This window comes from Cetorhinus maximus, chromosome 15 (genome assembly GCF_964194155.1).
Source record: "Cetorhinus maximus chromosome 15, sCetMax3.hap1.1, whole genome shotgun sequence".
In the NCBI taxonomy this organism is placed as follows: domain Eukaryota; kingdom Metazoa; phylum Chordata; class Chondrichthyes; order Lamniformes; family Cetorhinidae; genus Cetorhinus; species Cetorhinus maximus.
In genome coordinates, this window is record NC_135893.1 from 35,388,856 (window position 1) to 35,416,592 (window position 27,737).

Below are 27,737 nucleotides of genomic sequence, written 5' to 3' on the forward strand. Positions count from 1 at the left end.
TGTGGAGAGGGGGTTGTGTGTGGGAGGCTGAGTTGCGCTGAAAGTTCCAATGTTTGTTGCAATTCAGTTCGCAGCGAGTGAGTGATTGTAACAGGGCACGTTCGTCAAGATTTTCATTGAAGATGAAGACTAAGCAGGTAGGAATCCACTGGTGTTCGGGTTACAGGTGCTTACTGTAGCTACGGAATGTTGTATAAGGGATCCCGAGGCTGTGGGCTGATCTGTTCGTCTTCACAAAGTTGAGACTCCCAACTGCTGCCTCCTTCCAAGTACTGAGCTTTTACGATGCAATTAAAAATAAATGACTAATTGCGCCCTCCAGAGCCCCCTTTAATCCAACCGGCGTAAGTATTTTAGTAGAAGGTCTAAAAATATCGTCGGCAAGTCACAAAGAGGAGTCAGGAAGTCAGTTCAGTGCAGGCTGTGTCCTTCCCCACCAGTTGGCCCTCCCTATATGAAGCAGGCTAAAACGGGCACTACTGGATTTGCAGTCGAGACTCAGGGTGGCACAGACGTAGCTGGGAGGATGGCTTTGTTTGAGGTGATAAGGGCACTGCTGGAGGGCTGTTTGCGGGGTTAGATTAGAAATATTATCTGACTGTGGCTATTGCCACAAGAAGAAGGGTGCCAGTAAATTATGTGGTTTGGTTGCCAGACTTAATCCATGCTGTGTCGGGAAGAGTTTTTTTTAAGGTGCATGCTCTTGGTTTGAGGCAAGTAACAGCGAATGTGAAAGGGTGTGCCTAAATTAAACCAATAAAAGGCCTTTTCATGTGCCTGTAGAATATATTTTATCTGCATCTCAAATTCTGACTGTTGTGAAGTGGAACAACAACGTGCAGTGCTGCTAGATGTTTATCTCTCCCAGTTGGAAAAATAAAGTTGTAAACACTGATGCTGAAAGTTTGCTGTGGTCCTCGGAGGGTTGAGGCCCAGTCACTTTTTCCCATTTATATTTGGCACCAAGAAAGCAGTTTGTAAACATTCCAACAGGCCTATGTCAGTAGGGTGGTGCACATGGAAAAGCTCAGAGTGTCGATTATGTCATTATATAAGGTGCTTTGTGTAAACAGTAAAATCACTGGCGGGATAGTGTTAGGCTTTCAGCAGTGAGTGGGTGAGCGAGACATAAATATGAAGTCATGTATTATGCTCTCAAAGGTTGTCTAGTCATTTTGTTTAAAACAAACTTTTATTTTACCCATTCACCCCACCCCCCACAGCTTTTCCTCCCACTCTCTCCTAATGATGCGAATTTATACTAGGGAATTGTTCCTTGAGCACTAGCAGTTTTCAGAACTTTGTCCAAATAGGCATTCTACCAGGTTTAGGTTTAGATTATTAAGAGGAAGAAATTCCAACTTCAATGGCAGCGTGTAGGGTTGGGATGGTAACAGAAGGACCATCTAAAATGGAAAGGAAATTTGAGCGGAGTGTATAACAGGCTGTGGGGTGGGGTGGGGGGTGCAGGGGGTTGGGGGGGGGGTGCGAGGGAGGGTGATCCCCCATTCAAAGGCAATCAGTGCTTGATCAAAGGACCTGGTATTGGGAAGAGGGGCCTGCTGATAGCCACCCGCTTGTTCCTGCTGCAGAAAACCCTCTTCCTTTCATCCCCGCCTCATGACCAACCCCCCTGCTGCCATCACACCTGTGGCCTGGGATCCAGTGCCAATACTAGGCCTTGGGTGGGTGTCGTATCAGCAACAGCCACCCCCTCCCCGGTGGTGCTGTCATTCAATAGAGCTGCTGCTCTCTGGCTAGTTGCTCTAGGTGGGTGAGCCTTCTGCTCCTGGATTATTGATCCTGGGGAAGGCCCACCACTGCTGAGTGCCACTTACTTCAGTGGGCCCTCCCTAAAAGAGGTGATGCAGGGCTCTCCCTGGCTTTCCAACTGGTGGGAGAGGCCCCTTTATTTCCATTAAATACTACCCTGTGATTCAGTACCACAGCAGGTGGCTTAATGACTAATTGTGTCAGGGGGCACTTTGAAAAGATGATGGATATCAAATATTTCTTCCATCTGCCTCCAACATTATGTTTAATGTCAAGAAAGAATTCAAAATTTCAACTGTGTTGGTCTGCTGAATATTCTCAGGTTGGGAGCTTATGTTTGACATTTAGGATCAGTAAGGATGCCAGTTGGCAGGAATCTCTCTCGCTTCTGTGGCTATTCCCAGCTCAACAGCACTTTGTGGACAGTGGGAACCTGGGTCACCATATAGAGGAAAGCACAATTTAAAAAATAGAATTGTCTGATGTAACCTTATTTTTAACATGCACTAGATTGAGGAATACTGCCTCCTGAGCATATTTAACTTGGTGTTTAACCATGGAATCTTTCTTGTGACACACAAAGACCACATGTCCAATTGCATTCTGCTGGGAGTTAACTGATCTGAGGCAAAGTGGGAGTGGGGACTGAAACAGAGTTAATGTTCTGAGTTGAATATAATTCTGAAGAAGACTCATAATCGACTCAAAATGTTAACTCTGTTTCTCTCTCCACGGATGCTACCAGACTTGCTGAGTATTTCCAGCACTTTTTGTTTTTATTTCAGATTCCAGCATTTGCAGTATTTTGCTTTCATCATTATGGTAATGGGGACACTACAGGCGACTTTGACTCCTGTGGGTTTTCATTCCCGATCACTTTCCATTGGCCTCTGCAGGAAGCACACATATGTGGCTGCTGGGTGAAAATGGAATCAGGGTCAGCTATGATACACTCTCCTGTTAAATAATGTATTGGTACCCATTGTTAGGGTCAAAACTAATGTGAATATTTGGAAGAGGTATCAGAGAACACCTGACAGCCATGCACCAGAGCCCAACAAGGGAACATACTGGGGTGGTTCAATCATTGATGGTGGCTGATGATGCAATTTGTGTTCTGGATAGTTTTGGGAAGGAAAAAGTATTAATAAGAGGTATTAGTGGAATTTATTAACCTGTTTCTTTGTGTAAAGTCAACTTACAAGATTACTTTGTGAAGAGAATTGTTACTGTGGGAATTATTCTTAGATCACCTAAAGAAGGAGTCAATTTTATTCTGGGTAATGATTTGGCTAATGTAGACAGTAAAGTGGCAATGACTGTATTGCAGCAGGCAGTTGATCATGCTGATCTTAACCAACTTCAGAAAACTGCTGTGGCCAACAATGAGATACTTATTTCCAATAGCAAGCAATTGAAGGAAAACCTAATTAGAAAACCAACTTTCCCACGTAAAAGAGGAGTTTGCTAATGAAGGAAGAGAATTGATTAGAACAATTGAGAAGCAGTAACAGAAAGTAGAATACTTGACTGAGGACTTGAAATGTCTAAATGATAAACTTGTAGAAGCAAATTTAATAAAGGTCAATCTTCAGTTAAAACTTGATGAACTTCAAGCATCATGGTGAAATATCATGGTAAATGCCTTGAACAAGAAAAGGAATTGTTGGTAAATCAGAATAATTGGTTGAATGCAGAATTGAAAACCAAGACTAATGAACTGTTAGAGCCTCATTGTGTGAAGAGCAATGAGATTCTTGAACTTTGAAGCAAACTGGAAAAAAGGAGAAAGGAGATGTGTGGTATGGAGTGTCAACAGTTCTAAAGTTGGTCCTATGAGTATTTTTTTTCCCGAATTGTGGTCCAGTTGATCAAAGAACTGATCCAAGTAACATTACTGATATATCAACCTCAGCAATGGACAATGTGAAAGCAACTAATGTGCCTGCAGAATTGGAAATCATGAATTGTCAACAAAATTCCCAGAGATACTGATTCACAAGTGCTTTCCGGTGCTAATACACAAAATACAGCAGTGGAAATGCAGGCCAGTGGACAGTTTGCAAAAGACCATTTAAACCCTGTCGAGGAGAGGCATGATAGAGTTCGTGGATTATGCAAAAGAGTTGAAGGGTTGGAACGAGCTATGAAACTCTGCAGGGAGAAAGTAATTGACATTGTTCAAAAAGAAGTGGAAAAGACCTATTCAAAATGGGATTCGGAGAAATAACAAGATCACAATAAGTTCAAAAATCAAACCAAGCAGGAGTACAAAACCCTTTAATGTGAATATGAAAAGCATCTCAACAACATCCTCAAAACAGCAAAAAGAGATTTTGATCAGGGAAGAAAGGAGATATTAATGCACAAAAATGTCATTATGACTTTGCTAAATCGAAATGAGAATTTACTGCATTTGAGTTCGGAAAATTAACTCGAGGATGGAATTATGCCTACAGCGAATGAAAAGGACAATTGGGCTGTGGATTTAAATGAAACATTCTTTGCTGAGTTAAAGACTGGGAATAAGAGGAAAAAGGACCCACAGTTTGAGTTGTGAGAATACTATGATGTACAAATTCTGCTAATACATTTATTGACTTTGTTTAAGTATGCTTTTGTAATTGTATGATATAACGTGTAATTGTGAAATGAGTTGGAAAATTTATTTGTGTAGTATGTAATAAGCTATTATTAGAGGTTTATGATAAGTTTGTGTGAGGCGGGCGTCAGGCCATTGTAAAGAAACCTTCACTGTTGTGAAGCTACCTTTCTTTCAAGAGAAAGGTGTTAGGAAATAGAGAGAATTTAAGTATGTAATACATGTATTTGGGTATGTTAAGAATAAGGTATCTCTTTAATGTTTAAATTTGATTTGTATTTGCCTGTTAAGAAAAGGAGAAGTTTAATTTTGGTTTCACTTTAAAAGATGACTATATTTCTAAAGAAATTTTTACGACTCTTGAAGGGAGTAAAGCAAACGAGTAAAAAAACTCCGCTGTTGCCTAGCAACAAGTGTCCAGAGCGCCCCCCCCCCCCCCCTCCCCACCACATACCGAGACACACAAAGCTAAAAGCAGCAGTTTGAGTTCAGTTGGCCATTATGCCGTAAGTTGAAAGGAGCAGTTTAAGTCTGTCTCTAGCAGACTGCTGAGGGAAATAAGTCTAAAAATCTTCAATGAGTTGTTCTAAAGTTAAAGTGACAGTGAATGTCAAGTGAGTTCTGGATCTCAAAGGAGATACCAAGTTGTCAGCAGTCTACTGGGAGAGGGAACTGCAGAGAGAGTAGATTTCCCAAAAGAACCGAAAGGTCCCAAGGCCAAGGAGGGGTCCCAAGAAGACCTTCTAGTCAGAGGAAGAGCAGGAGTCTGGAAAAGGCCCTGTTCTGTGGAAGTGAAAGAAAGGAGCAGAGAGGAAGGCTTCAAGCTTAAAGGGAGAAAGATGCAGAAAGCAGATTTAAAATGATATAGGTGTGCGAGAAGCCAGAAGGCCTGAGGAGATACTGAATGCCTGTAACTCTTTATTATGGGCATGTGAAGCAGTGGTGTACTATTGACGGCTGAGTCAGTGAGAGAGTGTGTGCAAGAAAGCTTGAATGCACATAATGATCCGGGGAGAGGAATATCGGAAGAAGAGTTCGAAACCCTGGAGGTGAACCCTTGCGGAAGGCGTCTTGAGAGAAAGTCAGTTTGGGAGAAGATTCCAAAGTGAGTTCCTGGAGAGTGGAGATTGGAAACCCTCATGTGAAAGACGGTTGGCTCATGGTGTGACAAGCATCTGGAGGGAGTGGAGGAGAGATCCATAGCATCTGTTTGAGGTGGCATCTGACACTTGGTTTCAGAGTGTGGTGTGCCTGACCACAGGCACCTATTAGTTTACATGGACTGTGGTTTACATTCACTCTAACATTCACAGTAAGTGAAAGATAGCTTTTGTAACTTGTGTTATCCTTACAAATCTGTAAAGGTATAGCTGTGGGTGAAGGAATATTATAATATAGTTCATCCTTTCTTGTTTAATAAATGTTTTATTCTTTTGTTAAAAGTTCATCAGCTGACATTTAGGAGTCTGTTCAGTAGCCACTCTCCACACATCTAAACAAGACATGAAAGTTAGGATCTATCAAGCCAGGTTCCACCCTGGGATCAGACTTGTCCAGTAGTAACATTAGCTGGGATCACAACATCTTCTCTCCAACTGTCCCACTCCATCCTTCTCCAGAACCATGTTTCACAGCTTTCTAATCTTGGATTCTTGCTTTTCTCAAAATCCATGTTTCAGCCCAGTACAACAAGACACTTCAAATTGCAGTTTTGTTAATTCTTTTCTTAAGATCTCTAGACATTCCTATGCTGAGCAATTCTTTCTGTTTGGTGAATGCATTCTTTGCCATTGTTATTCTATCTCTGATTTCTTTATGGTAGTAACCAGCTTCTGACAAGATGCCTCCCAGATACTTGGATTGTGATACATGTTCCAGCTGAGTGACCATTTATCTTGACCTCTGCAATCCCGCCATTATTTTTCCAATTTTCATAACTTTTATATTTTCTTTACATAAAATGTTCATTTTGTAAGCTTTCGCCACTTCATTCAATCTATCCATTAGTATCTCTAGATCTTCTGCTGTTCTAGCCACCAGGGCCTGGTCGTCTGCAAATCACCCTACCTTCACCAATTGACTTCCTGATAAGACACCTTTCTGTACTTCATCTAGTTCTTCTTTTATCATGGCTTCCACAATGGTGATAGTAAACAGCCTTGTTTCACCCACATCTGATTACACCAAGATCAGTTTCACCAAATACTGTCCTGCTTGCAGCAGTCTGCAGGGCTGGTGCAAGAATATTTAAGTGCCCTAGGCAAACCTTCAGCCTTGTGCCCACCCCACAATTAATTTTTGAACATAATACCTACCTGAATGATTGTGGAAGTGATCTCCTGAGTTGAATGATACAGAGTGGTACACCCATGATAGTATTGAGCAGGCTTGAGGGGGGATATGCTCTTCTCCTATTTCTTATATTCTTATGAAACTTGATCAGAAAATATCGCTGAAACAGATTGGGAATAAAATCAGACTTTGCAAAATATTTAGACTAACATTTTAACTGCATAATATACAGTATCCAAAAATTAGACTGCTGAAATGTTTTAGTATTTAAAAATAGAAATCCTACTTATGTTTATCATGCACCAACCAAGAATCTTGTAAAGCATACATTTAATCATTTCACGTTAATGCAAAAGTTATATTATGCAATGCATCCATAATTATTGTTTCAGGAAAAAAAATCTGGGCTTCTCAAATCTTGTATTATCACAAATTGACTTTGTTTTTTTTATATTCTATGCACATGCATTTGTGTATTGCTCCAGTTCTGATAAATTTACCAAACGTCTTGTTTAAGGTTGGTATCCGTCGTTCAGCACGTCTTAGGAATAGGGAGCTCTGTTCCGCAGCGTCAAACACCCCCATGCAGGATATCAAGGATGACAGCTCAATGCAGAAAACAACCGGGGTAAGAAAAATGACAACACCATTGCATTTAACCTTTTTCCTCTGGTTTAAATCACTATCCACAGATTAACTGCTTTGTTTTTGGAGTTTAGTATAACAACAACTTGTTACATTAAAGATGCTATATACAACATCCCAAGGCATTTTTGAGGAGAGTTATTAAACAAAATTTAACCCCAAACCTTGTAAAGTGAAATTAGGACATGTAACCAAAAGCTTGTCAGAGAGGTTTTTAAGGAGCAATTTAAAGGAGGAGAGCAAGGCAGGGGTTTTAGAGAGGAAATTTCAGAGTTTAGGGCGTAGGCAACTAAAGGTACAGCCGCCAATGATGGAGCGAAGGAAATTCAAGATGTGCAAGAAGCCGAGTTGAAGGGTTGCAGCGATCTCGTCGAATGGTAGGACTTTAGGAGATTACAGAGATAGGGAGGGGCATGGCAATAGAGGAATTTGAACATGAGGATGAGAACTTTAAAATTGAGGCATTGCTTGATTGGGAGCCAGTGTAGGTCAGTTGAAAAGACTTGGTGTGAGTTAGGATAGGTGCAGTGGAGTTTGGGTGAATTCAGGTTTAGGCAGGGCTGGCCAGGGGAGCATTGGAATAGTTGAATCTAGGGGTAATAAAGGCATGGATGAGGGTCTCAGCAGATAAGGTGAGGCAGAGATGGGCATTTTTACAAAGGTGGATGTGGGCAGTCTCGGTGATTGAAAGGATATGGAATTGGAGGCTAGGCTCAGGGTTGAGTGGGATGGCGATGCTGCAAACTCCCCCGGTTCATCCTTTAGATAGTGGCCAGGGAGCAGGATAGAGTTGTTGCCTAAGGAACAGAGTTTGTGGTGGGGAACCCCAAAAAGAATGGCTTCAGCCACCTTGATATTTAGTCGGATGAAATTTCTGCTCCTGCAGTACTGGCTTTTGGACAAACAATGGAAGGATCTAGTGAGGTAGAGCTAGGTGTCATCAGCATCGCTGTGGAATTTAATATTGTGCTTTCGGATAATGTCGCCAAAGGGCAGCGCATAGATGGCAATGGAAGGGGGTCAAGGATAAATTCTCAAGGGTCTCCAGAGGTAATGGTACACAAGCAGGAAGGGGAGCCATTGCAGAAGATTCTCTAACTATTACTAGACGATAGGAGTGAAAACAGGCAAGGACAATCTTGCACAATTGGACAACGAAAGAGAGGCATTGGAGCATGATGGTGTGATCAGCAACAATCAAAGGCTGAAGACAGGTTGAGAAGGGATCGTGCTGTAAAGTCACCGTCACATAGGGTATCATTTGTGAATTTGATGAATGCTGTTTCAGTGCAATGGCAGGAACAGAAACCTGATTGGAGGAGTTCAAAATTAAAGTTGCAGTCCCACATGCAGATTTGGATACCAATGAGCACTGTGACTGAGAACACCTGGGTTTAATTGGCCTTTTTGCTTCCTGTGTGCCACTGCCCTGGGTTGAGGGGTTTACCTTATGAAGAAAGGTTAAGCCTATACCCATTGTAATTTAGAAGAGTGAGAGGTTATCTTATTGAAACATACAAGATCCTGAGAGGACTTGATAGGGTAGATACTGGGAGGATGTCTCCACTTGTCGGGGAGTCTAGAACTAGGGGATGCAGCTTAAGAATAAGAGGTCTACCATTTAAGATGAAGGTGAGGATAAATGTTTTCTCTGAAAGGGTCATTAGTATGTGGAATTCTCTTCCCCAGACAGCAGTGGAGGCTGGATCTTTGAGTTTATTTCAAGGCAGAGTTAGACAGGTTTTTTGATAGACAAGGGAGTCGAGGGTTTATGGAGCAGTCATTGGGCAGAGAGCAGTTGAGATCACAACCAGATCAGCCATGATCTTATTGAATGGCAGAACAGGCTCAAAGGGTTGAATGGCCTACTCTTTCTCCTAAGTCCCATGTTCTTATGCCCATTGAATCCCAGTGAGCAGGATGAATTCCAAATGACCATCAGTTCCACTTGAGGTAAAGTGCTCCCGTTATAACACTTTGGGGGATTTGGGAGGCATCAATGTGCTCAAGGATTTTGGAGAAGGAAGTGAGGTTGGAGATCGGGTGGTAGTTTGCAAAGACAGAGGAATCGAGGGTAGTTTTTTGCGAGGGTGGCAATAGCAGATTTGAAATGGAGTACCTGAGGAGAGGAGTTTAACAGAGGCTCCTGGAAGAGATGCTGAATGGTCAGCAGCTTGGTGGAGATAGGAATAAGGGAACAGGAGGTGGGTCTCATGGACAAGATGAGCCTAGGGAGAGATGGGAGAAATATTAGAGAAAGCTGTGAGTTCAGGGCAAGGGCAGTGTTGCCGTGGCATCATGCATTAACACTCCAACAAATTGTAGCAGTATGCTGCCTTCAATTTATACAGGTTTTACAAATGAAATGGCATGTTTCAGGGGGAAAAAGCAGTTATGGCTGGAGACGAGAACTAGGGGACACAGTTTAAGGCAAATGAGGAGAATTTTTTTTCTCTTGAGGGCCGTTTAGTATGTGGAATTTTCTTACCCAGAAAGCAGTGGAGGTTGGGTCACTGTCTAACCTGCCTTGAATAAATTCAGATTCTTGGTAGACAAGGGAGTTGGGAGTTATGGTGGGCAGACAGGAAAGTGGAGTTGAGACCACTACCAGATCAGCCATGATCTTATTCAATTACGGAGCTGAATGGCCTACTCTTGCTGCTAAGTCCTATGTTTCTATGGAAATCACTGCCCAGTGACTGAACCAAAACAACCTTGGCTTTCAATCATTCTACTGTAGGAATTAATGATCATAATACACAGCTCTTTCTCTCTTTTACATTTAGAAATTATTTTGCCAGATCCATTTCCTCTACATACCATTAATGTGGAATCAGCTTAGTCAATTTTAAATATTACAATGCCACCTCAGTATGTTAGATGTATATTTGTGCCTCTGAGTCAGAAGATTGTGGGATCAAGTCCCACTCTAGGACCGAGTACAAAAATTAAGGCTTACATTCCAGTGCAGTAATGAGGGAGTGCTGCCCTGTCAGAGGTGCTATTGTTGGGATGAGATGTTGAACCAAGGCCCTCTCTGCAATCTCAGGTGGATTAACAGATCCCATGGCACTATTTCCAAGAAGAACAGGGGAGTTATCCCCCAGTGTCCTGACCAATAATTACCCCTCAATCAACATCCTAAAAAAAAACAATTTATCTGGTCATTATCACATTTCTGTTTGTGGGAGCTTGCTGTGTGTAAATTGGCTGTCGCGTTACTACAGCAACTACACTTCAGAAGCACTTCATTGGCTGCTAAAGCGCTTTGGCATGTCTGGTGATCTTGAAAGATGCTATATTTAATGCAAGTCTGCCTTATTTTCTATGTGATAATGTTAGTTTACAGTTAGAAAATTTGTGCTTACCTTTGGTTCAGGCTGGTGTGTATTTTGTTATAGAACGCAGGAGTCTCAAATTTTGCGTTTTCTTAATCCAACGCGCATATATAACCTAGTGAAGTCCATGTTACTATATCTTGCTTCTTCTAAGTCCTACTGTTGAAATGTCCCACTAATAACACAGCATCATTTGCTTGACTTGAAGATTGTCAGAGATTAGGAGAGGGAATACTATATTAACTCCAGTTTTAAAGGGTGATTTTTTTTTTTTCTTCCCTGGCTCTTTCCTTCTCCCCTGAAGGTCATAACTTATATAGTTCATAGGGGTGAGCACCTTGCCCAAAATTCTTCATATGTGACCTTAGCCAATTAGCAGAATATTTGTTCTTGGTGGGTGCATCACAGGTGCATCTAATTTTAATTTCACAAATTACTGAGAAGATTTTGAAATGCATTATATGCTACCAGCTGTTTAATACAAAAAGAATTGAAAGGCAATAAATTTAAGTCAAAAACTAAAAGTGTTATTTACTTTTTTGGAAGGAGCTGTTTTTGTTTTATCCCTTTTATCTTCTCCAGCTTCTTATGAATACTCATTTGGAAGCCTGTTATCAATTTATAATCCCTATCCAGAAACCTTGAAAATGTTTTGGCAAAACTAATCCTTAAAAAGATGATGATGGGTGATTCCTCATTGAGGAAAAGCTGAGGAATTGATCAGAAATCTTTACTGCTGTTCACGACACTAGGAATGAGCTATTTGACAGAGATCTCTTTGATTTCCTCTACAACTGATTAGCTTCAGGATTTATAATCAGAATTGTTTAGTATCTTTATGCTGTAAGTTCTGGTATAAAGTCTTGGACTACAGTGGGTTTTTGGTGTGTTTTCTGCATTCCTGTCTTAAAGTTGCTGACTTTTCTAGGTTATGGTTCCACAGGACGTAGCAGCTTCTCTTCTTCCCCTCACCCCACCCCCAATCATGCCTGTGGACCATTCTTCACCCATAACCCTAAACAGCGATTCTCGAAGGCCTATCAGACTAGGGACACATTAGCGTTAACCGTCATTCTATTCTTACCAATGTTCGTGGCACAATGCAGCACAGGTTAAGTTTAGGAGGCAAGAATCTTGATTTTATTTTCCATTCCCAGAACTGCAAAGACCAAATGTAGCATCTTGATATTTCTCAGAGGTTAGTTAACTTAGCACAGCATAGTGATGGAGCCTTGGGCCATTCTGGTCACATACTTGGTTCACATACCCCTAAGTTATCAATAGAGGTAAAATTTACTGTGTTTAATTAATCTGCTGCACTAGGTGGGCGGCCTTAGCTAGACAGCAGGAAATTCATCAGTTTTATGTGCTGGTAAATTGTATGATTTTAGTTAGTTCAGCTCCACCGTTGAGTAAACCTGGGGTAGGTAACCCTCAGCTAATGCCAATCTTCGCCTAACCTCTCTGGACTGGGATAAATGAGATGTTTACCTGTGAGGACAAAAGTGTTCATTTAGTCTATGCAAGGCAAATGGAAGATATCTTGTACAGGTTTCTCAGTAGCTTGATTTGGCAATGTTTAAACGCGGTGATGGTTTTTGGAGCATGACGGACAGTGAACTGATTAAAAACTTAATTGACCTTCATAAGAGGAATCTTCATCCTCCATAACATGATCTCAACCTCTCAATTTCCTCTTCCCAGGAATCCACAGTTCAATGCAGTTAGTTGTTACAAAAGAGTTGTCCTCATTTGTGTGCCATGTTTAAGAAGATCAATTCTGTTCTAGGAATCCTTACATTTCTAAGTTTCTTCGACTTGTAGGACTTGTGATTTATGAGCCATATTTTGAATTAGCTCTTGTAATGTGAGTGGAACCTTCAACCTAACAGATTCCATTTGCAGTGGTTTTTCTTCAACCTGCAGTTGTGATTGGCTGTATAAGTAAATAATTACTGCAACCAAACCAATGAAACGTTGTGTCATCAATCCAGTTGCACTGAAGCTGGAACTTGCTACTTTTTTACCTTGTGAAGAGAGCAGTGTGATCTGGAAACTACATCCAATGATTTAATGTGTTAAAAATCCTGACACCAATGGGCAAAAAGACATTAATTCTTCTTGCAGTACAATATTTTTCATTCACATAAACCCCTCTGATAACTGAAGTGTTGATACTTTAAAATTTGATGGATTTTTCTGAGTCATCAGATTTCACAAAAATGTACCAGAGTGGAATGCCAGAAACACTTGGAATCTACCTATGATTTAAAAACTGACTATTACAAGGCATTATAGAACAGAAATAGAATGAGGCTCTAGAGTTATTTTAAAATGAAACCAATATGCTTAACTGGATATTTGCCAGAACTAGTCCCACATTTTCCGATATGAGATTACTGGTTGAGTTTTAAACGTTATAGACAGATGATGCACTCGGCATGTTTTATAGTTATTTTGAAATCAGTGGAGTGCATAGGTGATGTAACCCCATGCCTCTACCAATTCTGTTCAGTGTGCATACAGTAGGTAGCAACTCAAGCTAATATGTGTTGAAAAAGGGGATTTGGATTGTGGTTGGTTGAAGAAGATTTTCTATAGAACGAGCAATTCATATTTTTGTCATAGAGTATTACATATCATTGTTGCTTTTCTCAGTGGTAATGCACAATGCTCTAATTTAAAATCAGACTTCAGAAATATTTGCAAGGCCATGTTTTAAAACATGGCAGACCTGATTTTTCCCTCAGATTTTCATTTATTGTATTTATCTCCCTTCCCTTGTTTCTGTCCTGTCTCATACGATTGTTATGGGAACTGCAGTGGATGATGTGATCCATTACACCTTGCCTCTAGACCTTTTTGTAAACCTGCTTTGCATTGTATATTTAGTATGTTAGACTTTGTTCCCCAAAGACACTGTGCATCTACACCAATAAAGTATCCAGTCTCCCGTATTGTTCTATGTTCTGCCTCCATGACCTAGTAATTAAGAATGCAAATGCAGAATAAGGATGGGGCCAATTTCCTAAGGTAAATGCTGTGGCGAAACCATCTCATCTTTGTAGTATGTTCCAACTTGTGTAAAAAGGTTTACAAAGCTTATCCCAAAAAAAAATTCCCTAGAAACCAAATGGTTGAAATGTGCAAATCTGTTGATATTCTACTTTGTGCAGGAGATTTTATCATGAGTCACTAGCAGATCTGTCCTGGCATTGCTCATGGTGTCAAGGATTGTGGTTTTATAAGGACAGGATCATTACAGTAAGTCTCAAGGTAGCCTGCTGCTAACGTGGACCTGTCCCCACCTTTCAAAGCCAGAAAGTTGAATTATTGTAAATAAGCGCTTCCTCAGTTCAATTATAAGCTAAAGGTTTTTCTGTATACGGCAAGTGCTAAAAAATCGCTGACTTCTCCCCAAGCTCAGGAAGAACTGCAGCTCTCCTTTATACTTACATTTTTTAAAATATTGTTTCGCATCTGTAACAGTGTGTGGCATGTACAAAACATATGCCTGCTAGCAGATCACCTGTGATATTCCACCGGCCATCAGCACAGTTGTAACGTTTAGCTGCTAAGCTGATCTGTGCCTTTGGGATTTCTAGATAGGCAAATTCAGTTAATTGTAGCTCCTTACAAATTGCTGAGATCAATTGAAATATTATAACTGCTTGTAAATGTCAGCTTTCAAGTTGTGACTAGTTTCTTTGTTTTTTTTAACTGGCATGCACTGGACACGACTTTTCTCCTACGTATAAAAAAAAGATTTTCCCATGGCACTAGGATAGATGGCACAAATGTTTAATGACCTTGTTTAATATTACAATTGTCAGATTTACAATCAGATTTTAGAAATCTTTGGTAGACAATGCTTTAGAGCGTGGCACGTCTACATTTCCTTCTGTTTTTCATTTATTGGATACATTTCCCTTCCTTTGTGTCCTCTCCTATACAATTGTGAATAGGAACTGTAGTGGATGACATGATCTGTTTACATTCTCCCTTTCGACCTTTTGTAAGCCTACTTTGTATTGCACGTGTGGCGTGCTGGACTTTGCTCCCCAAATGCACTGCATCTACCACCAATAAAGATTCCGTTCTTCGGAACGCAGTGGTCTTTCAAATTTTAGTAAAGCTTAATGGTGAATGTGGATATTTTTCACACTGTCCATTTGAATTGTGTAAATCACCCAGCAGGGCAACAGTAGGTTTTGCCCTTCAAAACATGAGTTGTATCCGGAAAGAGAATTTATATCTTCTTCTTCTTAGGCAGTCCCTCGGAATCGAGGATGACTTGCTTCCATCCTGGTTTGATGGGCTCTGAGATGGCTGATAAGTCCCATGCGTGATCTACGGACTCTGCCACATGCGGGTCAGGTGGTGCTCAGCAGGTTGGGTAGATGAGTTGTTTGGAGGTTTGTGCGCACTCTATGATGCTTAAATAGTTTCTATAACACTGGAGTGATGTGCTGCTGGTTACAAATTTGTCACTGCTTGTTGTTGGATTTTTTTGGTGATGAATTAACAGTAACACAAAAAATACTGCAAATCACTAATACACATATTGTGGCTTGAGTATGTTTTCTGCCCCCCCCCCCCCCCCCCCATAGCATACCTAAATTTTAAATATGCCTCACAATAATACAGAATAGCGTCTCATAGTTAATCAAGATCCTTCATTTACATTGTGTTCCTAATTAGAGTTGGTATTTGAAGCGTTACAATGTTTAGTGATGACTTCTGTATGTGTTTTTGCTGCAGCCTTCACATGAAGTAATACCCGGACTGGATAAAATGGCTTCCAGTACAAGTCACCATCCCTCAAAAAAAAGGAAATGTGATCGAGTAGAGACAGAGGAGAAAACTGGCGCTGCTGAGCAGGATCTGGAAGATTCTGCAATCATCCTTCCCCACAAACCATCTCTCAAATCGACAGAGCAAAATGAGAAGCCAATTATTAATGAGGACTGCGCAGAAGTGACCCCAGCAGCTCAGGAAAGTGAGGCACCCTCCACAACCATCGTCCAGTGGAGAGAGACAGAAAAACAAATGGAGCATGCAGCTGAAATTGAAGAACTGACTAATAATAATGGTCCTTCAACAGAGATACCCACTAAGAAAGTGTTGGAAGTTATCGATAAGGGTATGTTGGAAAACAAGGAAGACATTGAGAAAGCAGAGAAAAGTGTAGATAATGATACAGAAAGGAGAAATAATATGGAGATTGATCAGCCACCAGGCACCTCATTCAAAGTGGATAACAGCATTTTTCTGGACGAGGACAGCAATCAGCCAATGCCTGTTGGCAAGTTCTTTGGAAATGTGGAGATAATGCAAGTAGGTATCATAAATGATTGTTATTCCTTATTCATTCACATGGAAGAGTAGGATATCATTCTGTGGAAGCAAAAAACATTGGGGAATATTCCCTTTGAAGAAAAAAATGATGCCAAAAAGATGTATTATTGGTCAAATGGTCTTCCTCCATTCTGCCTGTAAGTGGAACATTGCTTTGGATGTAAACTCTATTTCTATTTTTCTCCTGTTATTGGCAGAAGTTTGTTCTATTAGAATAGAAGAGGAAGCGTGTTTTATATAATTTCATTAGCTACTGGACAGATAGCAGAGAGTAAGGATAAAGGATAGCTATTCAAACTGGCGGGAAGTGGGATCCTACAAGGATCTGTGCTGGCAGCACTGTTCTTCACAATTTATATCAATGATTTAGACTTTTGAATCAAAAATAGGATCTTTATATTTGTGGTGATATCAAATTGGGGGAGGTGGTCAACATTGAGGAGGACTGCAACAAATTACAAGAAGACATTAACAAATTTGCACAATGGGCATGTCATTAGCAATTGAATTTCAACATGGGTAAATGTGAGGCATGATATTTTGGGAGGAAAACTGAGGTCACATATTACTTAGTAGATAATCTAAATGGAGTCGAGAAGCAAAGGGATCTGGCAGTACAAATGCACAGATCATTAAATGTTGCACCATAGGTGAATGAGGCCATAACAAACCAAGCACTAAGGCTCATTTTTAGAGGGGTAGAATTTGAAGAGTAGATAAGTTACGCTGAACATCTATTCAACCCTGGTTAGATCACACTTGGTGTAGTGTCTACAGTTCTGGTTGTCATGTTATATAAGGGAAATAGAGGCAATGGAGAGTGTGTGGAAGAGATATACAAGGATGATACTGGAGCTGTGAGCCTATACTTGTCAGGAAAGGCTAAACAAGCTGGATCTCTTTTCTCATAGAGAAGGCCCAGGGGGTGATCTAGTAAAGGTTTTTAAAATTATGAAAGGTTTCGATAGAGTAGATGCAGTGAGTAGTATTTAATGGAGGCAATGGCGGTCTCGCTTGCCAGCTGAAGAGGCAGCGAGAGCACCGCATCGCCACCTTTGGGGAAGGCCTGTGAGTTAAGTGCCTCTCAGGTAGGCCTTCCCTGGAATCAAAGATCGCAGTGTGAGAGCTGCCAGTCAGTCAAAAGCATTGATAGCCCACTTGAGGGGCTCAAATGGCAGAGGGGCAGGAAGGCCGTCCATGAGCCTTCCGTCCTGGATTTAACCAGGGCAAAGGCAGGAAGACCTGTCGGGTCCCCACCTGCCACCGTCCTGCCAAACTAAATGCCCCTCCTACTGCCAAACCTGCCTCTGGGAGGGCATTAAATTCCACCCAGAGTGTGTTTCCACTTGTGGAGAAGAGCACAACGAGAGATCATCAATATAGGGCAGTCATCAAGAAATCAAATAGAAAATTCAGAAGAAACTTCTTCACCCAGAGAGTAATGAGAATGTGGAGGTCACTACCACAAAAAATAGTTGAGGCGAATGGTATAGATGCATTTAAGTGTAAACTAGATATGAACATGTGATGGAAACGGAATAGAGGGTTATGCTGATAGTTAGGTGAGAAAGGATGGGAGGAGGCTTAGGTGAAGCATGTGTGCCAGCATGGTCTGGTGGACTGAATGGCCTCTTTCTGTGCTTTATATTCTGTGTAATTCAATGCAAGTTCTTGACATTGTAAAATATTTCTAAATGTGTGTAACTTTGAGTTTCAAATGATCAATTTTTACCATTGACTTTGACTTTGGTTTTAGAATGTGTTGTCAATTTTACATTTGAAGTTAGTCAATGGAGCCTTATGGCAATGCAGTAACTTCAGATGCTAAAATTTAGTTTCAAGATCTTTAGCATGGTATATTCCCACTGTTTGATTCCCATCAGAAGTGAAGCATTTGCTTTGCTAATATTGTTGCATAATTTGCTAAGATGACTTACTTGCGATCTGAGTCAGGTTCGTCATTACCTTGAAGTCTTCTGTCAGGAGTTTTTCAGATTAGTGTCTTTATTTGATGTTTAAATGAAAGACACTCTAACTTCTAGCATAAGCTCCATGGTTAAATAGAAAACCAGGCATGGAAAAAGTGGTCCCAAAATCAATCCAAAAAAACCAAATTAATTAGTTGATCTTCATTTCACAAACTCAAAAAGCCGGAGATAAACTCCTTTAACTCAAGCCACAATATAGTTAGACCCAGGTGTTTTATTTGCTTTCAGACAATTTTAAGCCAACAAAGCAATGTCACCAAGGGCCTCAAACCATTAAAAGTGAAGCAATATCCCAGTCGAGCAATTCTAAACCATTTACCAGTGCATAGGTTTACATACATATCGGTGCCTATCCAACAGTATTATGAAACTCTTAAGTGCCACCATTGCTTTCTCTTGAAAGAGAGATTTTGTTGAAATGGAAATTCCTTAATAGCCTTGTCAAAGGGAACCTCGGCCAGGTGTGCTTGTGCATTAGGAAGTGACGGTATCGAGAAGTTTAGTAACTGTTGCATTAAGTTGGAAAATTATATTCCTCATCTTTTGAGATATGTATATGCATACTTTCCAATGGTTAACTAACTTACACTCCTTCAGATCTGCTTTTACCTGATGGTTGATTTGCTGCACTTTGTCCAGAAACATAAAGGGATTGATGACAGGTGAAGTAAGAAGGTCTTTACAATGGCAAAAATTAGTCTGTCATCTTTCAAAAAAAAATTGAACCATATTCCATTTGAATCCAAGACAGAACCTAATACTTGGCAATAAATTGAAACTGATTAGATCAGGTTGTTATTATCCATGAAGTCATTTTAAAGTTTAAACATGTGCGTTTATTTTTGAAACATATATTCTTGAGGGATATCTGTCAGTTTTTTTTACAGATATTGTAAAAGTGCATTGAAGAAGCTCTCTTAAAAATTACATCAATGTTACTGGTTCATAATTCAATTTTTAGCATTCAATTTTATAATGTACCGATATTCGAAGTCTGAATAATTCTAAGACAGTGGTTTATGATCTCTACGGTCCTTGAGATTAGTATTCCTCTATATTAATGATGAAGATGAGCACTGCTGCCATCTGTCTGCACCTAATTGAGTCAGTGCACCACCCTTAATGTTAATATTGCAATCCTGTCACAATGAAGTGCATGCTCTTAGCTATAAGTGAGAGCAGCTGTTAGTAATTGGGGAAAGGTGGGGCATTATTCTCAAGTATATATAAGAACACGTTTCCATCTGTTGGAGGAGAGGAAAAGGGAGTCTGTGCCTGTGTTCTTTGGGTTTTGCGAATAAACCTGTTTTAAGGAAAGACTGGCTCCAGATTCCTCCTTTACTCAGTGAATGAGCAGTGAGTTAGAACACTTAATTCCCTTTCCGTCTTTGTCTCCTGAAATATTCCTAAGACTATCAGGAATAGCATAAAGCCCTCATTGGAACATTGTGATGCAATGCATATTAGTGCCAGATGCCCCATGTAAATCATTATTAGCTTTGGGGGAAGGTGGGTACATTTGAATCGTTATAAAATATATAGCATAATGAATGTTTCAGGATCTTCCCCAATCGGTACCAGTTCTGGATTCTGTCACCAGGCGAGAGTATAGGAGGCGGCATTTCATTGCAAAAGATGAAGAGGATGAAGAACTGGAGGACAGGGCAGTGAATGAGACAGCAGGAGAGCCAAGAGTCATGCCTTCTTTGGAAACTGAGGTATGACACTACTGCTGTGTACTGGTTGCTACGGAGACTTTTATGATGGAATGTTTTCATCACAATACAGCAGCAAGAATAGTGATACTGAGTACATGGAAGCACTCCATGATTCAGCGTGTGACTGACATCAGTTAAGCATACAAAAGCAAAATACTGTAGATGCTGGAAATCTGAAATAAAAACTGAAAATACTGAGCAGGTCAGGTAGCATCTGTGGAGCGAGAAACAGAAGTGTTGAGATAAGTAAAATAGCAGGTATTTGGCGGCACTTTGTGTTGAAATTACACCCACTTCACAGCAGAGTTGCCTTTGCCATTAAGAATTTGTTTTGGATTTGAATTAATATGAAGCAATTCAAGTCTTTTGTTGCACATCTTTAATGTTATAAGTTTGATTTTTGGTTAAGTTAATAGCATAAAATACTTATTAGCATTAATACTCCATCATGAAGTAGGGTGAGACACCTTTGACAATAAGAGGAGATTGCATTCATGAGAGAAATTGGACAAAGGCCTTTTTAAGAATAAAACAGTCCAGAAATGCACATTTTCAAGTGCTTAATGTCCAACCAGAATAAAGGCCATTCCCTTAAGAGCTAGTTAGATGGAGAACAATTAAAATAAAATTGCTTCATTTTACGGAGCTTGAATTATGCTTTTTGACGGTAAGTTTTGAATGCAATGACAGCTGTTCTAGAGAATTTCTCACTAGCCTTTCTTTTTATTCATTTGCGGGATGTGAGCACTGCTGGCTAGGCCAGCATTTATTGCTCATCCCTTGCTGCCCTTGAGAAGGTGGTGGTGAGCTGTCACCATGAACTGCTGCAGAGCATGTGGTGTGGGTACATCCACAGTGCTGTTAGGAATGGAGTTCCAGGATTTTGACTCAGTGACAATGAAGCAACGGCGATATATTTCCAAGTCAGGATGATGTGTGGCTTGAAAGGGAACTTCCAGGTGGTGGTGTTCCTGTCTGTCTGCTGCCCTTGTCCTTCTAGATGGTAATGGTTGAGGGTTTGGAAGGTGCTATCGAAAGAGCCTTGGTGAGTTGCTGCAGTGCATCTCGTAAATGGTGCACACTGCTGCTACTGTGCATCAGTGGTGGAGAGAGTGAATGTTGGAGGTGATGGATGGGGTGTCAGTCAATGGGCTGCTTTGTTTTGGATGGTGTCAAGCTTCTTGAGTCATGTTGGAGCTGCACTCATCCAGACAAGTGGAGAGTATTCCATCACACTCCTGACTTGTACATTGGAGACGGTGGACAGGCTTTGGCTTTATTCACCACAAAGTAACTCGCCTCCTGACTAGGGGGAGGCACTACCGTAATGTTCTTGCTGATGACCATGAAACTATTATCAATTGTCATTAAAAACCCATCTGGTTCACTAATGTCCTTTAGGGAAGGAAAGCTGCCATCCTTACCTGGTCTGGTCTACCTGTGATTCAAATCCACAGCAATGTGGTTGACTCTTAAATGCCCTTTTGAAATGGCCTAGCAAGCCACTCAGTTGTATCAAACTGCTACAGAAAATTGAATAAGGAATGAAATCAAATGGAGCACCCGGCTTTAATCTAGGTACCAGAAATAACAGCGACAAACTCGGACATGTTGACCCTGCAAAGTCCTCCTTACTAACATCTGAGAGCTTGTGCCAAAATTGGGAGCGCTGTCTCACAGACTAGTCAAGCAACAGCCTGACATTGTCATACTCATGGAAGCATACCTTACAGTGTCCCAGACACCACCATCACCTCCCGAGGTACGTCCTGTCCCACCAGCAAAATGGACCCAGCAGAGGTAGCAGCACAGTAGTATAACAGTCGGGAGGGATTTGCCCTGGGTGTCCTCAACATCGACTCTGGACCCCATGAAATCTCATGGCATCTGACCAAACATGGGCAAGAAAACCTCCTGCTGATTACCACGTACTGTCCCACTCAGCAGTAGATTCAATGCTCCTCCATGTTGAACATCACTTGGAGGAAGCACTGAGGGTGGCAAGGGTGCAAAATGTACTCTGGGTGGGGGACTTCAATGTCCATGACCAAGAGTGGCTCGGTAGCACCGCTACAGACCCAGCTGGCTGAGTCCTAAAGGACACAGCTGCTAGACTGGGTCTGTGGCAGATGGTGAGGGAACTGACGAGGGGAAAAAGATACTTGACCTCATCCTTGCCAACCTGGCTACCGCAGATGTATATGTCCATGACAGTATCAGTAGGAGTGTTCTTTTGGAGACTAAGTCCCGTCTTCACATTGAGGGTACCTGCCATCGTGTTGTGTGGCACTACCACAGTACTAAATGGGATAGATTTTAAACAGATCTAGTAACTCAAGACTGGGCAACCATGAGGCACTGTGGGTCATCAGCAGCAACAGCAGAAGTGTACTCAAACACAATCTGTAACCACATGGCCTGGGATGCCCCCACTCTACCATTACCACCAAGGCAGGGGATCAACCCTGGTTCAAAGAAGAGTGCAGGATGGTATATCAGGAGCAGCATCAGGCACACCTAAAAATGAGGTGTCAACCTGGCGAAGTGACAACACAGGACTACTTGCGTGCCAAACAGCATAAACAGCAAGTGATAGACAGAGCTAAACGATTCCACAACAAACAGATCAGATCTAAGCCCTGCAGTCCTGCCACATCCAGTTGTGAATGGTGGTGGACAATTTTTTTTAAAAAACTCACTGTAGGAGGAGGGGGTTTCACAAATATCCTCATCCTCAATGATGGAGGAGCCCAGCACATTGGTGCCAGAGATGAGGCTGAAGCTTTGGCAACAATCTCCAGCCAGAAGTGCCAAGGAGATGATCCATCTCAGCTTCCTCTGGAACCCTGCATCACAGATGCCAGTCTTCAGCCAGTTTGATTCACTCCATGTGATACCAAGAAATGGCTGAAGGCACTGGATACTGCAAAGGCTATGGGCCCTGACAATATTCTGGCAATAGTACTGAAGACTTGTGCTTGAGAACTTGTTGTTCCCCAGTACAGCTACAACACTGGCATCTACCCAGCAATGTGGAAAATTGCCCATGTATGTCCTGTACACAAAAAGTAGGGCAAATCCAACCCAGCCAATTACCAACCCATCAGTCTACTCTTGATCATCAGTAAAGTAATGGAAGAGGGTCATCAACAGTGCCATCAAGCAGCACTTGCTTAGCAATAACCTGCTGACTGACGCTCAGTTTGGGTTCCGCCAGGGTTATTTAGCTCCTGACCTCAAACGTGGACAAAAGAGCTGAACTCCCGAGGTGAGATGAGAGTGACTGGCCTTGACATCAAGGCAGCATTTGATCAAGTGTGGCATCAAGTAGCCCTAGCAAAACTGGAGTCAATGGGAATAAGGGGGGAAAACTCTCCATTGGTTGGAGTCATACCTAGCCCAAAGGAAGATGGTTGCAGTTGTTGGAGGTCGATCATCTCGGTTCCAGGACATCACTGCAGGAGTTTCTCAGCGTAGTGTCCTAGGCCAAACCATCTTCAGCTGCTTCATCAATGACCTTCCTTCTGTCATAAGGTTAGAAGTGGGGATGTTCATTGGTGATTGCACAATGTTCAGCACCATTTTGTGACTGCTCAGATACTAAAGCAGTGCAAGTCCAAATGCAGCAAGATCTGGACAATATCCAGGCTTGGGCTGACAAGTTGCAAGTAACATTCCCGCCACACAAGTGCCAGACAATGATCATCTCCAACCAGTGAGAATCTAACCATCGCCCCTTGACATTAGTTGGCATTGCTATCGCTGAATCCCCCACTATCAACATCCTGGGGGTTATCATTGCCCAGAAACTGAACTGGACTAGCCATATAAATAGTGTGGCTACAAGAGCAGGTCAGAGGCTAGGAGTTGTGCATCGAGTAACTCACCTCCTGATTCCCCAAAGCCTGTCTTCTATCTGCAAGGCACAAGTCAGGAGTGTGATGGGATACTCCGCACTTACCTGCATGAGTGCAGCTTCCACAACACTCGAAGCTTGACACCATCCAGGACAAAGCAGCCCGCTTGTTTGGCACCGCATCCACAAACATTCACTCCCTCCACCACCAACGCATAGTAGCAGCAGTGTGTACCATCTACATGATGCAGTGCAGGAACTCACCAAGGCTCCTTGGACACCACCTTCCAAACCCACGACTGCTACCATCTAGAAGGCACATGGAAACACTACCACCTGGAAGTTCCCTTCCATGCCTCTCACCATCCTGACTTGGAAGTAGATCGCCGTTCCTTCATTGTCACTGGGTCAAAATCCTGGAATTCCCTCCCTAACTGCACCGTGGGTGTACCTACACCAGATGGACTGCAGCGGTTCAAGAAGACAGCTCACCCCCACCTTCTCAAGGGCAATTAGGGATGGACAATTAATGCTGGCCTAGTCGGCGATGCCCACATCCCATGAGTGAATATATATTTTTTTTAAAGTTCCCAGCCTCTGAGCTGCTTTGTAGCCACAGTATTTGTATGGCTAGTCCAGCTCAATTTCCGGTCAATGGCAACCCCCAGGATGTTGATAGTGGGGGAGTTCGGTGATGGCAATGCCATTGAATGTCAAGGGGAAATGGTTAGAATTTCTGTTGTTGGAGATGGTTGTTGTGTGGCACAATTGTTACTTGCCACTTATCTGCCCAAGCCTGAATGTTATCCATGTCTTGCTGCATATGGACATAGGCTGCTTTAGGATCTGAGGAGTCACGAATAATGCTGAACACTGGACACACTCCGACCATCCTGGCTAGAGGGAGATTTGTTGAAATGTGGCCTTCAAATGAAAAACCTTGGAGAAGAAAAGGTCTCCATGTGGCTGATCCACGGAATAGCAAAAGTATCTGAGGCTTTGAAGGAATACAAGAACACAAGAACTAGGAGTAGGAATAGACCATGTGGCCTGTCGAGCCTGCTCCGCCATTCAATATGACCTTGGGCTTCAACTCCAAGATTTCCTACCTGCTCCCCATATCCCTTAATTTACTGAGAGAACAAAAATCTGTCTGTCTCAGCATACCAGGACCCATACTGCTACAGGGTTCACCAATTTATCTTAGCTCGTCATCTGTTAAGGAAGATGAAAAATACAAGTCCAGCAACTAATAATAATAATGTTTTGTCTTCAAAGGTGCCTGTGGGAACTGAAACGAAAGTAAATTCTTTGCAGCAAAATACACCAGACATGGTGGAGAAGTGTTTGTGATGGTCTGTCAAAGCACAGATGGGAACTGTTAACCAGTCAAGTCAAACCAAAGATGTCTGATTTCATACCTAATAATAGCGAAGCCTTAATTTGTGGCCTGGCTTGTTGTGGAAACTAATTTTGGTAGTTGCTCAGCTAATACATTTTCAAAGATTGCACAACATAAATCTGTGGTATTTAGTAATCAAAATTTTGGCTTTGTTATTTCAGTTCTGTTCTGTGATTTTTATGCTATATCTTGCCTTTTACAGTAGTCTTTTATTTAAGTTTGCACTTAAAACAAAATAGCCCTGGCATTTGCATCTATAGCTTTTAATAGAGCAATAAATCAAAATAATGATGGCGTTGCATCAACTGTTTAAAGTTAGAAGTAGAAATAAATGTCAGAATAGGTTTGGCATTTGTGCAGAGCCTTTGCCAATGTGAATATGAACTCAGAATGTTCTGCCATTTAATATCATAATTGCAATTTAAAACTGGTTTTATGGATTTTGTATATATTCATCTTTTGGAATAATTATTGATTTCAATTGCGTGTTTAGCTAAACATCACAATTTAAATTGTGGTATGGTTTGGAAAATCATCTTTCACACAGATTCTTTTGGCGATACTAAAATGACTTATCCATCCATTATTATCCAGGAAACATTTGCATACTTGAGATAATGTATTCATGGGAATTCAGTGAATGGTTTTGCAATTCTTGTAAATGGTTCTTTTTCTTCTGGTCAGTTACATGGAATATCTTTGTAAATTCAGGGAAAAATTGCTATGAATAGTGAATGAAATGAAATGACTTTTTTTCAATATCGAACAATTATTCCATAGTATTGGAACAAGATAATAAACCACAGCAAAAATAAACACAGGAATCTGTGAGTAGCAGTCTTCACAGTGTGGCTGTGTTCAAAACCTAACAGCCAGAATAAATTGAACATTTCACTTATTTTTTGATTGAGTCATTTATCTTAATTGGTGCGGTAGGTATTTGTTAACAAATAACAGGGATGATTGATGACAATTTTCCACAATGCTCCTAATTTTAGAAGCAAAGTCTACAACTCCATTTTCAGTAAGATGTCTTTATTCTAATTCACCCTTTCAGTTATCCTCTCTTGTTTATTTAATTGATTATGGTGATTTTCTTTTGTAAAATTAAAAGACTTTGTTGTGTCCTGCTGTTCTGTTGCTTCAGCAGGTTTACTATGCAGTAAAGGGAGAAAATTATTACACTCAATAACTCTCAATTTAATATTTATTTGAGCATGTGACTCCTTTTGGTTGACCTGTGTCAGTCATCAGTCTCTTGCAAATGTCACTTGAAACTTCAGTAGGAATTGTGCTGGAAGTTTTGATTCTTCCTACCTCTGGGTATTATGCCTGGTCCTCAGTCAGCCCCCTGGACCCCATTTGGAATTAATGATGTTGGCAACATCCTTCTGGAGAATTTCTCCCTCTCTTCTGTCCCCAGGACAGTCCCTAAGTCATGATTTATGAGTCAGTTGTGAACTCCTTGTTGCAGTTAAATTATGGAGCTTGGTATTAAATGTTTTGCTTCAATTATATATATTCAAGCCTGCTGTCTGGCCTTGAAAAATACCAAAACAAAAAACCAATACATTTTTTAGCATGCAGTTAGCAGTAGGTGGAAAGTTGTGAACAGTGCTTTCTTCAAGTTGAAATACAGAACTGAACTTAAAGCACATTTTTTGCTGTTCATAAGATAAAGGGAAGAAAGTCGGTTGACCTATTGGAACTTTAACCATCAAGTGATGTAGTTATGAGGTTCATTTCAGAAATAGTTAATTTTTCGGTAAACCAACAAAATCAGTTCTTTTTATATTGCATGGGATAAACCAAATAAACTTTTTAATGGTAGCTCTTTTTGAAAAATATTTTTATTCTATTTAAACTCAATTTAAGAGCAGGTTTGTACGTTTGCATTCTGAGACCATTGTGGATTGTGATGTTGCTCCTGGCTCATATTAAACATGGGCTGGGTTGCTCTACTCTTCACATTTAACAGGAACTCTGGTTATCAAAATCATATTGGACATGGGCCAATATGTTGGATAACAGACAGGAGGAATTTGAAATAAGTAGGAGAAATAAATGTGTTAAGTGGTGTGCATAGTCAGAGCAGCCAGAGGAAAACATTAGTTTGGTCAGGAGATGTGTAGAACCAGCAAATCAAAGATGTTTGTTGCAGGTGATGGACTCAGACTCAATGAAGGAAGAGGCACAAATATAAAGAAGTAATGGTTGATATTTCACTCTGTATGATTGCTGTGTGATTCCCTGTGGTTTATGTTAATGATCAGAGTGATAAGCTAACATGTTTTTCAGATTATTAGGAACTTTATTCTTTTCCTTTCTGTTGTTTGTTTTATGCCTTTAACAAACAGGCACAAAATGTCTGTTTTTAAATGTGGCAGACAAATATTAAGAGTAGCTTACACCAGAAATAAATCACTGCTCCTCTACTGATTTGGTTATTTTATGTATGTTCCCTTTGCCTGTTCCTGTTTCTTCCTTTCTTCTAGTCCCATGAGCTGGGTTGTGGGAGCCCTGCCAACGTATAGGACTAACTACCCTATCCTCAGGTATAAAGATAGGTACGGGCCATAGAAGGAATGTCTGCCTGGTGATCAGTCTGATAATCCTTCTACTGCTTCATACTTTTCGCCAAAGGATGACAGGAAAATGTACTAAAAGAAAATGTCATGTCCCATTCTCTGACTGAAAATCATTCCACTCCCTCATCGCTCCCCCTCCCCCATGGCACCTCTGTGAACCCACCATTCTGATGTGTA

The 27,737-nt window shown here is 41.1% G+C and overlaps 1 protein-coding gene across 1 annotated transcript; it reads left to right on the forward strand.

Moving 5' to 3' along the window:
- On the forward strand, positions 1-27,737 carry c15h1orf174 (chromosome 15 C1orf174 homolog). The gene is made up of 5 exons (XM_078558227.1): positions 1-137; positions 7,185-7,295; positions 15,412-15,987; positions 19,556-19,714; positions 24,849-27,737. The coding sequence occupies exons 1-5, from the start codon at positions 123-125 to the stop codon at positions 24,921-24,923; spliced, it is 936 nt and encodes a 311-aa protein (XP_078414353.1). The 5' UTR covers positions 1-122; the 3' UTR covers positions 24,924-27,737.

Bases quoted from the DNA above. Each gene is read 5' to 3' on its own strand.
- c15h1orf174 (XM_078558227.1), top strand. The intron at 15,988-19,555 runs GTAGGTATCATA...TGAATGTTTCAG, and splicing joins GAAATGTGGAGATAATGCAA to GATCTTCCCCAATCGGTACC. The intron at 19,715-24,848 runs GTATGACACTAC...TTGTCTTCAAAG, and splicing joins TGCCTTCTTTGGAAACTGAG to GTGCCTGTGGGAACTGAAAC.